At 46.5% G+C, this 18,390-nt stretch overlaps 2 protein-coding genes and 1 pseudogene across 2 annotated transcripts; 2 read left to right on the top strand and 1 right to left on the bottom strand.

The window, feature by feature from the left end:
• Nucleotides 1-245: 245 nt before the first annotated feature.
• Nucleotides 246-1,520, bottom strand: LOC112883513 (F-box protein At5g49610-like). Its single transcript, XM_025948817.1, has 2 exons — nucleotides 1,190-1,520; nucleotides 246-1,090 (listed from the first exon to the last, which is right to left on the bottom strand). The coding sequence occupies exons 1-2, from the start codon at nucleotides 1,518-1,520 to the stop codon at nucleotides 246-248; spliced, it is 1,176 nt and encodes a 391-aa protein (XP_025804602.1).
• An 8,613-nt stretch (nucleotides 1,521-10,133) lies between these two features.
• LOC112879839 (high-affinity nitrate transporter 2.1-like) lies at nucleotides 10,134-12,084 on the top strand. The gene has a single exon (XM_025944257.1). It carries the CDS (start codon nucleotides 10,134-10,136, stop codon nucleotides 11,721-11,723), a length of 1,590 nt encoding a protein of 529 aa, XP_025800042.1. The 3' UTR covers nucleotides 11,724-12,084.
• LOC112883505 lies at nucleotides 11,764-13,703 on the top strand (annotated as a pseudogene).
• The last annotated feature ends 4,687 nt before the right edge of the window (nucleotides 13,704-18,390 follow it).

Raw genomic sequence — 18,390 nt, 5'->3', positions numbered from 1 at the left:
TCAACAGCAGCACCTCACTCTTTCAAATTCATGTCCAAGAGTTGAGCAAACATCCAGCATGCATGCAGAGTATTAGCTGGAGAATATAACAGAGAAATGTGAACATCTGATCATGATCATGATCATGATTATCCCTACCTTCAGAGAATGGGAAAAGAAAAGCTAGTTGATTCCAGCTTCATCTACAGAGACTGCGCGGTAGCATGCATAGCGCAGACGTTGAAAAATGCAACCACCAGCACGAACTAGAGCCCCTCGAAGAATGGCGGTTCAACATCACCATCGGCAATCTTGGGCTCCCGAAAGATAGCATGAGGAAGAAGGGTCTCCTTCAGGGCATGCCTAACCACCGGTGCCTCCTCACGGAACTGAAACTTCCGAAGCAAATTCCCATTCCTGTCACAGTGCAATAGCAGCTTGTTCGAGCACTCGATCAGCACATCCCCTTGCGGTGAGACAACATGTGGAAACCAGTCTATATAATGCAGATCAGGTATTTCCATCACTGGGATTCTGATCCGGTATATCTGGACCCAAATCTCGTTGCGGTAATCCTCTAGACGCCAGAGCTCTAGCGTTGGCCTGCCGACCTTGGAGACGGACATGGCGAGCTTGCGATCCATTTCAAGCAGCTGCGTGCTCCCTTCTCTGATGGGGTTGGGAGAGCTCATCCAGCTGAACACCTCGGCCTCCGTGTCGAACACCAGCATGTGGTACCCTTGGCGCTCCTGCGGCGGCCAGTGCAAGTTGCAGCGGAGCTGAACGGGCGGCGAGAGCGAGACAGGATCCAGCCCGATGCTCAACGACCCCACGTGCAAGGTCGCCGGCGGCGGGATGGGGCGCCCGATGCCCCTGGCCTCCTCAGCGCCGACCCTGAGAACGTAGTAGCGAGTCCAGGTCGCCCCATCATCTTGGCCTGTGTGGACCAGCATACGGTACTCGCCGGAGGAGACGTGCGCGTAGAGCCCAATCACGGTGCAGTTGCTGAGGTCCGGGAGGGCGACCCACTGGCGCGTCGCGGGGTTGCAGATGTACCAGATGTTGATGAAGGAGAGCAGGAGGAGGCCGTCGATGGAGCCGTGGACCGTGATCCGGGGACGATAGTGTTGGCCGTCCCCCACCTCCTCGCCGTCGCCGTAGTAGATGTGGTCCTTGGTGAAGGCGTAGATGGGGGGCGCGTCGGCACCTTGGATGTTGTCGATGAAGTCGTAGTACTCGCTGTCGGTGAACCGAAGGACGGGGCGTAGCATGTCGGAGCGGAGGTGGAGGGCCTCGACGCAGTAGTCCCTGAACCGGATTGAGCGGTCGGGGAAGGCGTCGCGGCCGAAGCAGATGAGCGGCTGCGGCAGGTGGAGCAGGTGGACGGCGGCGAGGAGGGGCTGGTAGGACGTGACGTCGCGCAGGACCTTGCAGACCGAGCGGAGGCGCAGGACCGACCTCGCAGGCAGGCGGCGGATGATCTCGATGACGACGCGCGGGGGAGCGTCGCGGAAGAAGGCGGCGGCATCGGCCTGCGCCATCTCCTCCGCTCGGGGGCGCGCCTGCTTCTCCGCGCGGCGGGTGGTGGGGTCGCAACCGCGAGACGCAAACGCAGTCAGTGTGGCGGCCGGCGGCGGCGCTGCGCTGCGTGATTCGAACGAAGACGCCGCCCCTCCCGGCGCTCCGATCCGCAAAATGAGCGCGCGGAGGGTTCATCTCTGCTCTGGATCATGCATGCAGGCCGGATTACGACACCAATGGCTTGCATGGTCCGCAAATTTCAGATTGAGTTGCCAGCAGCGATGCAGGTCAATGCATGCATGGTATTTCAGATTGTGTTTTCAGTCCTGGTGGCCCCTGCACGAGTGACTGCAAGACTACACTCATGCAATGGGGAATTGATTCCATGAAAAAGTCAAAGCTGATTTTTTCCAATCTTCAGAGTTGCAGCGAAGTCAAATGAAGCTGAACGTGAAAAAGACATTTGCTGCCTGGCCACTATTGATATAAGAGTGCAGCCAAAGAGATTCTTGATAATGCACTTAGGCTGAATCTATCTGATGCCCCTAGTTAGATCCCCTGACAGAGGAGAAATATAATGGTAGGCATTCATCGGTCATTACAGCTCCTAGGGCTTGGAGCAGCTGCATCATTCACTAACTGACATCATTCTCGTCTCGCTCTTTTTTCCTTTTTAAGTTCCCATTTGAACATTCGTCTTCTCGTTCTTGAGCATAGACGTAATCTTTTCTTGACCTAATTGAAGGCTCGGTTAGTTGTGTGTTTTAACCTGTCATGTAATCTTTTCGGTTTTCACGGACCTTCTTGTCTCCCTTTCTTTTTTGGACTACGTACTGGTCTCTGGGCCTTAATTTTGACAGGACGGGCTGACACCGTGCGAATTTTTTTTAAAAAAGGGATAAAAAAAAACTAAAATTCGAAAAAGGGGTGGCCGTTGGGAAAATTTAGAGAAATGGGTGCTTCCCGCCCACTGAACGGGCGGGACGCGTGGGGCCCGGGACATCCCGCCCACCCAGAGGGCGGGATGTCACCCGAGGGCCTCTTCGCAAATAAATTATTTGCGAAGAGGTCCCTGGGAGGGCATCCCGCCCAACCAAAGGGCGGGATGTCCCGGGCCCCACGCGTCCCGCCCGTTTAGCGGGCGGGAGGCATCCCGCCCTTTGGTCGGGCGGGAGGTCCCCCCACCGGCTATTTAAGCCCCAACCTGCCTCAAAAATGCCATTTTATCCAGCAAAAATCAGAAAAAAGAGAAAGAGAGAAGAGGAAGAGAGAAGAGAAAGCGGCGAAGCCCTGTCCACGCGTCGATTTTGAGGTATATTCTCGTTCTAGCCATATAAGTACTTGAAAATAGCTATAATTTAGGAAATATTTGTTATAGTAGTTATGTTTTGAATAGTTTTAGTATTTTCATTTGTTTTTAGTATAATTTATAATCTGAATAGTTTAGAATCTGTAAAATATAATCTGAGAGTCGCTGAAATTTAGGATCGTCGTTCGTTGTGTATTAATATGTAGTATAACTAGTTTATTAATGATTGACAGATATGTCTTCCGAGAAGGGTATTTTCAGTATATATTATGGAGAAGGAAATGTGATTTATGGGCCGAATGGGGTAGATTTAAGTGAATTCAACTGTGCGGTCAGAGGAATTACCAGACCGCACGAGAGGACATTTGAATCCCTATGCAACTGGTTAATGAGGGGACTAAGGATTAATCAGGAGACACACACTGTGAGTGTTCAATGCGTCATAAATCGTACCACTCACGCTTTGATCTGGGAGCTTATGCCACTTGCAAGCAACGAGAACTGGCTAACTTATCTGCAAAATGCAAGTCATTGGCAGTGGCCACTGGTACTCCTTGTCAGTGTGCACCAAAACCCTCCTTTGATAAACATTGAAGCTGGTCCGGGGGATGAAAATATTGATGAAGAAGTCGAGGAGGCAAACATTGAGGCAGGTGGCACCGCAGCACCTCAATGCGTGGCTGATGAGGGGGAGAACATACCCTTTATTGTTGAACAGCTGCAAGACGAAGAACGTGAATTGGATGAAGCAATGAATGCCGATTCGTCTGATGATGACGATGATGTGCCTCAAGATTGGGTAAGCAGCGACTTCAGTCATCTTGTCGTAGATGACGGATGTAGCTGGCCTTCGGATTGCAGTGAGAATGAAATTATCCAGGGTGCAAGGTACCACTCAATTGAAGAGGTGAAGGAAGTTGTTAAGTGCTGGTCTCTCTCTCTTATGCGAGAGTTTAAGACAGTCGAGTGCAAATCTCGTAAGTACGATGTGGTATGTGTGAAGGATGGCTGTCCATGGCGGGTGCATGCCTACAAGGGTAAATGGAAAGATTATTGGGAATGCTCCATTGTCACTCAGCACACTTGTCATTTGCCTGGGGTGCAGAAGAGCCATCGCAACCTCACGTCGCAATACATCGCAAATGAGATGTACGGGACGATAGTACAGAACTTGTCATATGAACCAAAGTCTATTATCAGGTACATTCAGGAAAAGTACAAGTATACCATCTCATACAGTAAGGCGTGGAGTGCAAAACAAAATGTGTTGGAGATGAGCTTTGGTACGTTCGAGGCTGCATATGATAATGTTCCTCGAATGCTGGCCGTCCTATGTCAGAGAAATTCTGAAAGCTACTATGACCTGAAAACTCTAGACAGAGGAGAAGGTCCGCCCCACATATTGCAGCGGGTCTTTTTCAGCTTGGGTCCATGCATTAACGCATTCCATCACTGCCGGCCTATCCTGTGCATCGACGGGACCTTTCTCACAGGAAAGTATAGATTGCAAATGCTGACAGCTATTGGAGTGGATGGAAACAATCAATTGCTGCCTGTTGCTTTTGCTTTTGTTGAGAGTGAGAACACAGACAGTTGGTACTGGTTTCTGGAACGGGTTAAGCTTGCAGTCGTTCGGGATAGGGAAGATGTCTGCCTGATTCATGATCGTCACGCCGGCATACTGAGGGCAATTCTAGATTTGCAGCAGGGGTGTGTGGAGACCGGAGAGCCGCCCAAGTGGCGTGATATTCGCAGTAGGTGGTGCATGAGGCATATCGGTGCAAACTTTTTCAGGCAATTCAAGAACAAGCACCTTATGGATATGTTCAAGAGGCTATGCAAGGAAACGAATCAGCAAAAATTTAACAAGCAGTGGCAGAAACTTGATGAACTGACCGGGAAGAAAAGAGCCGAGGACGCATCAAAAAACATAACTGCACAGGATGAAGCAGAGGCTTTGTGCTCTTTGCCAACAGATACTGCACGTACTCGCAGAAAGTCTGGGTCAGCGGTGAAAAAATTTTCTGAATGGATTGAGAATGAACCTAAGGAGAAGTGGGCGTTACTTTATGATACCGATGGTGCAAGATACGGTATAATGACCACCAACTTCGCCGAAGTTTACAATTGGGTGCTGCGAGGTGTTCGTGGGCTTCCACTGGTTGCAATTGTTGAATTCATTGTCCGCGGGTGTACCGATTACTTTCGGGAGCGGTTCAATAAAAATCAGATATTCATGCGAGATCCAGACAGAAATTTTGGATTCAAGGTAACAGAATACATGACTAAGAAGGCAGAAAGCGCCCGGCTACACCATGTACGGCAATGTGGAACACAGGAGCTCAAGTTTGAGGTATCTCCTAAAGATAGGGCGCGACATGGCATGAGGCGTCAAACTCCTGTAAAGGAGTGCATTCTCAAGTTCGATGGAACTTGTTGTTGCTCATGCATGAGGCCCAAGTTGCTGCACTTACCTTGTTCTCATGTAATGGCTGCTTGTGCAGATATTGGACATCCTGTCGATATATATGTTTCACATTACTTCAGAAAAGAGACAATTGCTAGCACCTGGCAGTATGAGATCTATGGGTTCCGTTTGGTTGGATCGTTCACTGAGACAGCGAATCCTGTTATCTATATTCCAGACCCAAGATCATCACGGGTTAAGAGAGGACGCCGTCAGTCACGGCGTATTCGTAATGATATGGATGAGTCAGAGCTCCGTCCGAGGATACAACGCTGCAGTGCATGTAATCAGATTGGACACACGTATAAACGTTGTCCAACCAATGATGCTGGCCCCAGTTGTGCTGAAGCTGGCCCTACAGGTGATGCTACAGATGGAAGACCTCCGGTTGCATCAAGAAGTGGGAGACGTCGCCGATCGAGTGCTAGTACGTCATCAGGCATCATTTAGTTGTAATTTTATTTAAACGTTATTTGCTCATATGTAATATTTGCTGCGTTGAGATTCTATCAGACCTAGATACGTATTTGTAATATTTGCCGCATTGACTGAAGACACAATATTTGGATTCATGTATTTGTAATATTTGTAATGTTCATTATCATATTATTTTATTTTAAATGGCTTCATGTATTGTACTATCGTAATATTTAGATTCTACGTTGCAAACGTTATCGTTTAACTATCTTCGTACGAGTTTTAGATACCGTAATCTTCTTTGGAAAATTGAATTAAAATTTTATGTGCATACATAAGAGTATGGCGAATGAATCTTATATTTGAAAAAATTCTGAATTTCAAATAGTTTCTGAAACAAATAATCTAAGAAAAAATATAACAAAAATGGACCAGAAGCATAAGATTATAGGTTTTAGAACTTTATAGGTTTTAGAACTTTGACTATATATTAGATATTAAATAATATCACATTAGAGAATAACAATAGATTTTAATTAGAAAAGGGTTATAATTAGGTTTAGTTAACATTTCAAATTTGAAAAATTCAAGACAAAAGAAGTTAAATTTACATCAAATTTGAGTTTGAAACTTTGCACAAAGGTACCTAGAGTTTATAGAATAGTCATACCAAACTTCATAAACAACAAAGCATGAAATCCTAAAGTTATGCATAAACTTTTCTTAATCTTAGTTTTAAAATAGGAGTAAAAGTATTTTGTTTCAAACTAAACTCCATTAACAAAAGTTATAGAGTTTGAAATCTACTTTCTAACAAAACTAGTTTTGCTATTTTTGGATTTTTCTGTGAATTGTTACGAATTTTGGAAGCCAGAAAACACATACACATGAAATAACAGTGCACCGGGAGGCATCCCGCCCAGTTGCCGGGCGGGAGGCATCCCGCCCAGTGGCCGGGCGGGAGGCCTGCTTCAGGGACCACTTCGCGAATAAAAAAAGTTTTCTTATTCGCGAAGAGGTCCCTGGAAATTTTTTTTGAGCATCCCGCCCTATGGTTGGGCGGGATGCTTCTTTCCGCCCTCCCAGCGGGCGGGAGGCACCCATTTCCCTAAATTTCTCCAACTGGCACCCCTTTTTCGAATTTTGTTTTTTTTTTTATCCCCTTTTTAAAAAAAACTCGACACCGTGCCGTGCTGTTTGTTGCAACACACATGCGGCCCACTCTGAAACCTTGATCCAGCAGCCCATTATTCAATCAGCACAGAATATAATCTAGTCCCGGGAACGCAGCAGCAACCTGCTGGCTTCTAGTACAGTGTAAACAAAAGCGAAGCTCCTAACTGCCACTGCCACCCCTCTGTCGTCTGCCTCTGCTGAAAAGCCAAAGGCCAACTGTATGTTACCTAACGGTGACGATAAGCTACGATTACTTACCTACCTCCTAATACAACAAACCAATATGCAGTGTGTGTTAATTTGGTCTAGGTCGGTAGAGGTTGCCGTCGGGCATCAAGCCCATCTACACTTGAACTTGAGTGCCTCCTTAAAAACAAAAACCAAAAACTTGAACTTGAGTGATGGGAAAAAAAACCCCAACAAACTAAAATGGATCTCGCACAAACTAATTACTCCCTCATATCCAAATCCAAATTGTAGATCGTCGTTTTGGTATTTTCTAGATGCATATATAGTTTTTGCTATGTCTAGATAACATTAAAATTTACACACTTAGAAATACCAAAATGGTCTATAATTTGAAATAGAAAGAGTAACTTGCTATCACCATTGGTTGTCGACGATTCCGAGTTTGAACTGTCTTGTTTGCTTCCCTATAATGGTGTTGGCAATATATATGAACGTCTGACTGTACACGGATCTAGGCAAATTGTTAGTAAGAAAAAGGTACATATAAGTACCTGTCAACTAATAATAAGCCTTTCCAAAACTTGTATAAACAGCAATAAATTGGATGTATATATATATATATATATATATGAAAAACATGCATCGCATCGATCTTTTAATTGCTCGAGTCAAATGCTGTTGAAAGCAACTGCTAGCAACATGCCAACTTGTTAATCCGTGGAGGAGCCAAGAATCAAGAAGAAGCATGCATCATATCTAGCTTATCTTATAAATTGCGACAACCCTGATAAGTTCAAAGGGTCACATACTACTCACATGCATATTTCTATCTATCCCACTGCCTGTCTAGCTAAGCAGATCGGAGCTACATAACAGAAGCAAACAACGACACGTTGTATGTAGAGAGTTCATCGAAGCTTAGTCCGGAATAATGGGAACAACTTGAACAGAATAAAAAGTCATGCATGGTAAAATATTTTTTTTTACAAAAAGTTCCTGGAAAATTTTAAACATACATGAAATACCAAGTCGATCTTGGCCGGATTTTGCATGTACAGAAGTAATAGTAAGACTGGAGGCCCCATATCGATCCGTGCTAAACTGAATAGTAGATTACCACGAATCATGTGATGCATGCATTTGCAGCTCCTAATATAATGCTCTATGAAAAATAAATATACTATTATTTTCCCTTAGCTTTCAGTCGATTGGAAAAGTTTTATTTCTTTTTGCAAGAATCATGTCACAGTGTCACCATGGCAAATGTTTCTACCTGCTTCATGCATGTTGTCACTCTCACGATTATTCACAAGCACACAAGTTGCCAAGTTGGAGCAATGTGTTGTCCCTCTCGATTATTCACAGGCAGAGAACGAACACGCAAGCTAAGCTGCTCTTGGAGCCTGTGGACGGACCGGAATAATGCGAGCGGTAGATCGATGCCGATCTCTCTGTTAGTTAGCGTCCTCGTCGTTGACAAATATGCATCAAACTAATAAACTCTGCAATATATAAGTGTTTTGCAATTTGGGAATGATCGAAGTCGTCGACCAATACAAAGCGTGCATGCGTCAGCTGATGATGTACATTGCATGTTGTTCGTCCCTGGCCGTTCGATTGCTGCAAAAGATGAAGTAGCTAGCTAGGTTTACTCCAACGAGACAAGCTAGCTAGCTAGTCGGCCCCATGTAAGCCAAGTAATTAAACGGAGCGCGTCAGCCTTCAGCTCTTCTCCTTTCCCTTTCGCACAAAAAAAAAGCTCTTCCTTTCCCTCGCGAGCAACCTACTAGTCCTAATTGGTCATCTGAAGCTTAAACATATCAGTGAGATAGATGAAGAAATTAAGCAACTGTTTCAGATATATTTAGGGCTGAATTGTTAATTAGATGGTTCATTTCACTAGCATGCATGATTGTATGGCAGTTGGAGCACCACAGGGGACTGGAAATATTAGGAGTCACATGTGTGATTGGCAGTCAAACCATCACACAAGGCGGAATATTTTTTTATATTGTTGGAATAATTGTTCTAGCTTTAAAAAATCGTTCGGTGCTAAAAAAATATTTCAAAAAATCATCCAAGTGTGATCTTGTTTTGAAGATTTCGAAAAACAATGGTGCAATTGGATTTTGATTTGGATATATGATTTTGAAAAAGAAAATATGACTATGTGACACCTTGACCGCTAGTCACACGCGTGACTTCTAATAGCCCCCTAAGAGACGGCTGAATGACTCAGTGACTCCTACAGTACTAGTATAATTAATCTTTTAGCTTGATCATTCATACGGATTATCAGGATAAATTTTAACACAAGTGGCTGATCGATTTACCTAATAAGCCTAAGCTTAAAATACAGAAATAATGTCTGAACACAGTTTGGATTACTGTCAAACAACAAAGCTTGTGATCGAGCTGACAGTTGCTGGTGCCCGCACGCAGTATGAATGAAACTTGGGCAAGTTTCAGTCGTCGTCGTCGACCAAATAAAGAAACTAGGGCTTGCCGCAGACGGTAGGTGTGGCCATTTTCTTTTCCTGCAGCAGCTGCCAGCAGCAAGCTAAGAATCGATTCTGGACAGGCAGCCGGTTGGCCCCCAGCAGCAGATTCTGATCCTTGGCCGATCCCACGGGATGAGGCCAGGGCCACCACATTCCAGTTCCGGTGATGCGGCGCCGAGGAATCCAGTATCCAAGCATTCTTTTTGCCAGATACATACTACCTCCCCTTTCTTCTTCCAGCGTTGAGCTCCAATCATAGATTAATCCTGACCTGATCCCCTCAGGCTCAATAATTCACATTGTTAATTCCTTCATGTCGACGATTGAACGTGTCTCGCCGCATCCAAGCAATCTCCACGGCCCGCGTTGCACCAACACGAGTTTCCAGGCGCCACCTTCGTGATCGAGATCTCCAAAATGTCAACTCCCCTGCTAGCTAATAGCTATATATACCCCATCCATGCCGGAGCTCAAGCACAAGCTCCAATCTACCACCTGCACTTGCAGAGCACTCATCAATCACAGCAAGCAAGCTCAAGAAGCTAGCCGCTTGAAGTTGAAGAGGAGATAGGCCATGGCGGACATGGAGCTCGGCGCGCCGGGGAGCTCGCTGCACGGCGTCACGGGGCGCGAGCCGGCGTTCGCCTTCTCCACGGAGGCACCCGACGACGCGGCAGCGAAGTTCGACCTGCCGGTGGACTCCGAGCACAAGGCCAAGACCATCCGGCTCTTCTCCTTCGCCAACCCGCACATGCGGACCTTCCACCTCTCGTGGATCTCCTTCTTCACCTGCTTCGTCTCCACCTTCGCCGCCGCGCCGCTGGTCCCCATCATCCGCGACAACCTCAACCTCACCAAGGCCGACATCGGCAACGCCGGCGTCGCCTCCGTGTCCGGCTCCATCTTCTCCCGTCTCGCGATGGGCGCCGTCTGTGACCTCCTCGGCCCGCGCTACGGCTGCGCCTTCCTCATCATGCTCGCCGCGCCCACCGTGTTCTGCATGTCCATCATCGACAACGCCGCAGGCTACATCGTCGTCAGGTTCCTGATCGGCTTCTCGCTGGCGACGTTCGTGTCGTGCCAGTACTGGATGAGCACCATGTTCAACAGCAAGATCATCGGCACCGTCAACGGGCTCGCCGCCGGCTGGGGGAACATGGGCGGCGGCGCCACGCAGCTCATCATGCCGCTCGTCTACGACGTCATCCGCAAGTGCGGCGCCACGCCCTTCACGGCGTGGCGTCTCGCCTACTTCGTGCCGGGGTCGCTGCACATCCTGATGGGAATCCTGGTGCTCACCATGGGGCAGGACCTCCCCGATGGTAACCTCAGGAGCCTCCAGAAGAAGGGCGACGTCAACAAGGACAAGTTCTCCAAGGTGATGTGGTACGCCGTCACCAACTACCGCACCTGGATCTTCGTCCTCCTCTACGGCTACTGCATGGGCGTCGAGCTCACCACCGACAACGTCATCGCCGAGTACTACTACGACCACTTCAACCTGGACCTCCGCGTCTCCGGCATCATCGCCGCCTGCTTCGGCATGGCCAACATCGTGGCGAGGCCCCTGGGCGGGATCCTCTCCGACATCGGCGCTCGATACTGGGGCATGCGCGCGCGCCTCTGGAACATCTGGATCCTCCAGACCGCCGGCGGCGCCTTCTGCCTCTGGCTCGGCCGCGCCAGCACGCTCCCCGCCTCCATCACCGCCATGGTGCTCTTCTCCTTCTGCGCCCAGGCGGCCTGCGGCGCCATCTTCGGTGTCACCCCGTTCGTCTCCCGCCGCTCCCTCGGCATCATCTCCGGCATGACCGGCGCCGGCGGCAACTTCGGCGCGGGGCTGACGCAGCTGCTCTTCTTCACCTCGTCCAAGTACTCCACAGGCACGGGGCTGGAGTACATGGGCATCATGATCATGGCGTGCACTCTGCCCGTGGTGCTGGTGCACTTCCCGCAGTGGGGTTCCATGCTCTTCCCGGCCAACGCCGGCGCCGCCGAGGAGCACTACTACAGCTCCGAGTGGAACGAGGAGGAGAAGAGCAAGGGTCTCCACAACGCCAGCCTCAAGTTCGCCGAGAACAGCCGCTCCGAGCGCGGAAGGCGCAACGTCGTCGAGGCCACTACCGCCACCACGCCGCCAAACAACACGCCGGAGCACGTCTGAGGCGTACAGTAGTAAACATAGGCGCCTGCTGTTTGTGCGCATGAATGTTCCTACTCGGAGCATACATCATGAGGAAGGTTGTGAGGCACATATGTACTATAGTGAGTACAAATTTCACATTTTGTTGTGTAATAATACATATTGCTGTTGTACGCAGGAAATTATTGTTGTCATACGCATCATATACACTACTAACAAACATGCTATCGATCGTACTAAAGTACTGCTGCCGCCTCTATCAAAAATACCTGTAGGAAGAACTGCTGCTGCCTCTATCAAAAATACCGGTAGGAAGAAGATCCGGTACTCCTACCGGTATTTTTGGGGTGGATAGAAAGGTTGAGGATATTTAAGTACAAGGTGGAAATACCAACCGGTACTAAATTTTAGACATTAGTACCGGTTAGTGTATTTTTGTGTAATAATACATATTGCTGTTGTACGCAGGAAATTATTGTTGCCATACGCATCATATACACTACTAACAAACACGCTATCGATCGTACTAAAGTACTGCTGCCGCCTCTATCAAAAATACCGGTAGGAGTACCGGTAGCTCAAAAATACCGGTACTCCTACCGGTATTTTTGGGGTGGATAGAAAGATCGAGGACATTTAAGTACAAACACGCTATCGGTCTACCCCAAAAATACCAGTAGAAAAATACCTCACCAAGGCCGACATCGGCAACGCCGGCTTCGCCTCCGTGTCGGGCTCCATCTTTTCCCGTCTCACCATGGGCGCCATCGGCGACCTCCTCCGCCCGCGCTACTACTGCGCCTTCCTCATCATGCTCGCCGCGCCCACCGTCTTCTGCATATCGCTCATCGACGACGCCGCGGGCTACATCGTCGTCAGGTTCTTGATCGGCTTCTCGCTGGCGACGTTCGTGTCGTGCCAGTACTGGATGAGCACCATGTTCAACAGCAAGATCATCGGCACCGTCAACGGGCTCGCCGCCGGCTGGGGGAACATGGGCGGCGGCGCCACGCAGCTCGTCATGCCGCTCGTCTACGACGTCATCCGCAAGTGCGGCGCCACACCCTTCACGGCGTGGCGACTCGCCTACTTTGTGCCCGGGTCGCTGCACGTGCTGATGGGCATTCTCGTGCTGACCCTCGGGCAGGACCTTCCCGACGGCAACCTCAGAACCCTCCAGAAGAAGGGTAACGTCAACAAGGACAAGTTCTCCAAGGTGATGTGGTACGCGGTGACCAACTACCGGACATGGATCTTCGTCCTGCTCTACGGCTACTGCATGGGCATCGAGCTCACCACCGACAACGTCATCGCCGAGTACATGTACGACCGCTTCGACCTAGACCTCCGTGTCGCCGGCACCATCGCCGCCTGCTTCGGCATGGCCAAATCGTGGCACGGCCCACGGGCGGGATCCTCTCCGACATCGGTGCGCGCTACTGGGGCATGCGTGCTCGCCTCTGGAACATCTGGATCCTCCAGACCGCGGGCGGTGCCTTCTGCCTCTGGCTCGGCCGCGCCAGCACCCTCCCTGTCTCCGTCGTCGCCATGGTCCTCTTCTCCTGCGCGCAGGCAGCCTGCGGCGCCACCTTCGGCGTGATCCCCTTCGTCTCGCGCCGCTCCCTCGGCATTATCTCCGGCATGACCGGCGCCGGCGGCAACTTCGGCGCGGGTCTGACGCAGCTGCTCTTCTTCACCTCGTCCAAGTACTCCACGGGCACGGGGCTGGAGTACATGGGCATCATGATCATGGCGTGCACGCTGCCCGTGGTGTTCGTGCACTTTCCGCAGTGGGGATCCATGTTCTTCCCTCCCAGCTCCGGCGTCATGGAGGAGCACTACTACGGATCGGAGTGGAGCGAGGAGGAGAAGAGCAAGGGCCTCCAGAGTGACTGCCTCTAGTTCGCCGAGAACAGCCGCTCCGAGCGCGGCAAGCGCAGAAACGCCGTCGAGGCCACAGCGACCACCACGCCGCCAAACACCACGCCGGAGCGCGTGTAGGCAAATATACCTGTGAAGTATTAGAGGGATGCATATACAAAGAAGAAGAGTTTTTGGCATACGTGAAAGAAAGGTAAAGTTGCTGATATATCCTCACTGATGCTTGATTGAGGATCAGTGGTTTGGGAGTTGTGCTTATGTGCGATGGTAAGTCTGTAAAAGAGATGTATGCTAGCATTTGTGTGGGTGCTTGTACCGTCAACACATTTTCTAGCACGTTTTGCATTACGTGCCACGATAAGCACCTTGTTAACAAGAAAACTCTTGCTTGTATTGTACACGCTCGACATATACTTATTTCGGCTGGAATTTGAATTTTTTTCTAGATTAAGGGTAAATTCCGGCCTTCTATATGCACACCGTGGATATATACAGCTAAAGATTACAAAGAGTTCTTAGACTCTAATTTTTAATAATGAGGAGCTCAAAGACACAAGAAGGAAAACTCTAAGACAAAGAAAAATAGAAGACTAAGGCCAGTCTCAAAGAAAAATAGAAGACTAAGACCAATCTTAATGCACAGTTACCAAGACTAAGAACTTGGTAACTGTGTTGGAGAAGTATCATGGCGATGAAACTCTCCTCATATCCTACGAAACTTCCTCTCCTCTCTTCTCTTAATGATCCTGCCACATGTTACCAAATTTGCTGATGTGGAGTGACATTTAATGCCCATAAAACTCCTCATGAAACCCCACTAAAACTAGCGTAAGCTTCATTCTTTTTCTTCATCTGTACGTCGACCTTTGCGTTGTCTTTTAAGCATCTTCAGTCCACTCCAATTAGTCTTGTGCTACGGTATATGTGAATAGACACCACCTGTCGGAGATAGATCCCTATGTACCTGCAAGGAAGCTGCCCGCAAGGAAGGAAAGAGATAGACTCCTACTAGAATTCCTCTGTAACCTAGGACTCTGCTCTGTAATCCTACTAGGACTCCTAGTTTGTAACCGAGTACTGACCTACCCCCTGGGATATATAAAGAAGGGCAAGGTACCTAGATCGGCAGACTCAATAGAGAAACACAACACCCGAACGCAGGGCGCAATATACAACACCCTCAACAGGACGTAGGGTATTACACTACTCTGGCGGTCCTAGCCTCTATAAATTCGTGTCTTGTATCCTCGCTTTTACCATTGAGTTTCTGATCTCAGCAACACCCTACTTACAAATCTACTATCTCTGGGTATCTCTCGATAGGTTATACGGTCGACACCACCGGAATACCAGGATAAGCCATTGTGTTTTTTTATTGAGGAAGATACTGGTTTATAGATTGCCTACATACAAATTAAAAGACCTTCCTTTCATTGTGAGGGCGAAAGAACTGATTGATGAAGATCTAAATATACTATATGCAAAAAAGAAAGTTCAAAAACCGAAAAGTATTGGATTTATCGCAATAAGCTTAAACCAAACAATCAAGTAAGCGCATTATTTCTTTGTCTTAAATCAAACAAAATTGTTAGCAACATATGCCAACTCAGGGTGAGAAAAGAATGAATGACAAGGGAGATGCAGTCAGTGCACTTTCTTAACTTTTTTCAACTTATGCCGTTAACCTTATTATTTTGTACGTATATAGCTAGCTTAGTATATAAATTATTTTCTGACAACCTCGATAAAACTAAATGGTCAGATATTACCACTGCTTACATCTTTATATTTAGGATTACATAAAAAATTTTGTTGCAAAAGCTAAATTTTTTTTGGGGAGTGGGGTTGGGGGGTGTTGATTCTAAAAAATAGTTCCGCTCTAGGTGGGATGTTGATATGTGGGGAACTTTTTAGTGTATTTGGGAAACTGAACACTAAGAAAAAAGTTGATATATACAAAATAGCAATATTTTCTGCAATTTTACATACATAAGTCAATAATTATAAAACTGAAGACACCAGAGTTTTTAATTTGGTAGTCCATGGAACCCTATATGATGCAAAGTGCACATCTAGTAGCACTTATAATGAAAAAAAAGCTACTCCTCGCGCTATACTATTCCTGTAATGATAAGCATCTTGTTAACAACTCTTTGTATTGTACATGTGCTGAAATGCCGCCATTTAAATGTACGTTCTTTATATGTGTAATCGATCATTTAATCACAGTGTGAGTCACTACAAGATATTCAATGCTTCCCAATTTTTTTAGAATGGCCGGTGAATTTATCACTCTTTGAGAGTACATACATACATACATACATACATACATACATACATACATACATACATACATACATACATACATACATACATACATACATACATACATACATACATACATACATACGATGAGATTAAATGCAACAAGGTGCATTATCAAAATGCATCCACCCTGCAGTCGCAACCGAGAGACTACATCGATTACAACTGGGAGAATAATAGACCAATTGCAACTGGACGGAACTGATTGCAATTGGACGCGAACCGGTTGCAACTCAGACCGATCCAGTTGCAACTGGATGCGAACCGGTTGCAACTCAAACCGTCCCGATTGCAACTGGACACGATCCAATTGCAACCAGAACTGTCACAATTGCAACTGAGAGGGTGAGTGCATTCTCTATATAAAATGCACCCAGGTGCATTATAACAAAACACTATATATATATACACAGTTCAACTAGAACCGTCATAATTGCAACTGAGAGGGTGGGTGCATTCTCTATACAAAATATTATATATATATATATAGACATACAAAATATTGTATAGAGAATGTACCCACCCTCTCAGTTGCAATTGTGACAGTTCTAGTTGCAATTGGATCGTGTCCAGTTGCAACTGGATCGGTCTGAATTGCAACTGGTTCGCGTCCTGTTGCAACCGGGTCGGTCTGAGTTGCAACTAGTTTGCGCCCAGTTGCAATCGGGTCTGTCGGAGTTGCGACGGGTTCGTGCCGAGTTGCAATCAGTTCCGTCCAGTTGCAATTGGTCTATTCTCCCAGTTGCAATCGGTATAGTCTCTCAGTTGCAATTGCAGGGTGGGTGCATTTTGTACGGAGAATGCACCTTGTTGCATTTTAGTATATATATATATGAAAAGTTTTATCTACACTCGCTTGTAGCTAATCTCACTATCAGTATACCACCATGCGTATATCCACGTACTTATTTATCACTTTGAGTATGTTTATATACTTATTCTAAGATATTTTAAAGGGATATATACGAAAAATTTCAAAAGAATCCCTATTTTTTAAATATATATTATTATACCTTCGTACTAGTATATAAATTTGAGTATGTCCACATACTTACATACCCAACGTATATACCATCAAAGATGGTCTAGTATGATCATATATACTTCGTACATACCTGATACGCCGTACATCATGAGATATACACGTAGGAGTAGCTACAATCACATGTAGAATCGATTTTTCCTATAAGTAGATGTAGCATAATTTCTATCTTTCTTGACGGTTTTATTACGAAATAGCCAGCCACATATAGTTGCACATCAAGTTAGTTATTGGCAGTTATGTCGATGATAAACCATCGAGAACGAAACGGTTGGCCAATTTGCAAGTAAGGGTTGAGAAATGCTGTTAATCTTGTAGTGCATGTGGATGCACTAATGAAATACCAAGTAAATGAATTGGGCCGCATAAATATGTTTTTTTAATCGAGGAGGATGTTGGTGTATATTGTGAAAACACCAAATTGACACGGTGTACTGGTACACATTTTTTTTTGCGTGTGGTGGCTATGGACTGATTGACAAGATTGGCAAAAAGTAATAAGGAGAAAGAAGTACATAAACTGAGAAGTATTGGATTAATACAACACATGCATTAGTTCTTTGGGTCATCTATATGCAATCAATGCACTTGACCCTTCTCCATATACATATGCACTCAACCATATGTACCTACCTTAGAATATATATTTTTTTGGCAACCCTGATAAGTTTGAAGGGTCAGATATTACCACTACTCTTATCTTATTTTTATTTAGTATTAAGTCAAAAATTTCTTGTAAAAACTAAATAAAAAAGAAGAAAAAGAAAATAATCATAAAAGGTAGTTCTTGTAACTAGGCTTTAACTTTATATTTGGGGGGAGGGTCTACATATGTGCGTAACCTAAAACATTTGCTTGAGTTCTCCGACTCGAGGAAGAATAATATTACTTAGGCTGCAGTATTGCTTGTTTCGATTAACCTAAGGACGCTGGGCAAATATACTGTGGTAAACGGTGAAACTAATGAGATATATTCCGTTCCACTTGTTATTGGCATACTTATTGTTACTGACACATAATTAAGTTTCTGAAAGTACATTTTTACTACATGCGTGTACTAGCCAGGTGATTTGACTAGCTAGTAGCTAGCTGCCGTTATTTGACTTGAAAACAAAGGTAGGTTATTTGACTAGGTGAGGACATTTCCATTTTGATGTTTCTCATAATTAAGGACAAATGAACAAACTGGTTGATGCGGTGATTCGGGACCTCAAGGCAACTACTGTTCATCTGTCGGCGTCGTTGACAATGCAACTCTGCAAGTGCTAGCTCAAACTAACCCGTACAGTCATCAGAAAAACGTTCTCTTTCGTGTTTCATACAAGAAGTTAGTGGCCATATATATACGAACGATGCCCAAAAAGCATGCATGCGTCAGTTGTGTGAATTGTTGCTCTGGCTGTTGGATGGCTGCAAAGGATGCAGCCGGCTGCAGGTTAA

The sequence above is a fragment of the Panicum hallii genome, chromosome 1 (assembly GCF_002211085.1).
Source record: "Panicum hallii strain FIL2 chromosome 1, PHallii_v3.1, whole genome shotgun sequence".
In the NCBI taxonomy this organism is placed as follows: domain Eukaryota; kingdom Viridiplantae; phylum Streptophyta; class Magnoliopsida; order Poales; family Poaceae; genus Panicum; species Panicum hallii.
This window is presented reverse-complemented; position numbering and strand designations above follow the sequence as displayed.

Excerpts from the sequence above, each read along its gene's own strand:
- LOC112883513 (XM_025948817.1), bottom strand. The coding sequence starts at position 1,520 with ATGGCGCAGGCCGATGCCGCCGCCTTCTTCCGCGACGCTCCCCCGCGC. Across the intron at positions 1,091-1,189 it reads CGACTTCATCGACAACATCC|TCACGGTCCACGGCTCCATC; the intron begins AAGGTGCCGACG and ends ATCGTCCCCGGA.
- LOC112879839 (XM_025944257.1), top strand. The coding sequence starts at position 10,134 with ATGGCGGACATGGAGCTCGGCGCGCCGGGGAGCTCGCTGCACGGCGTC.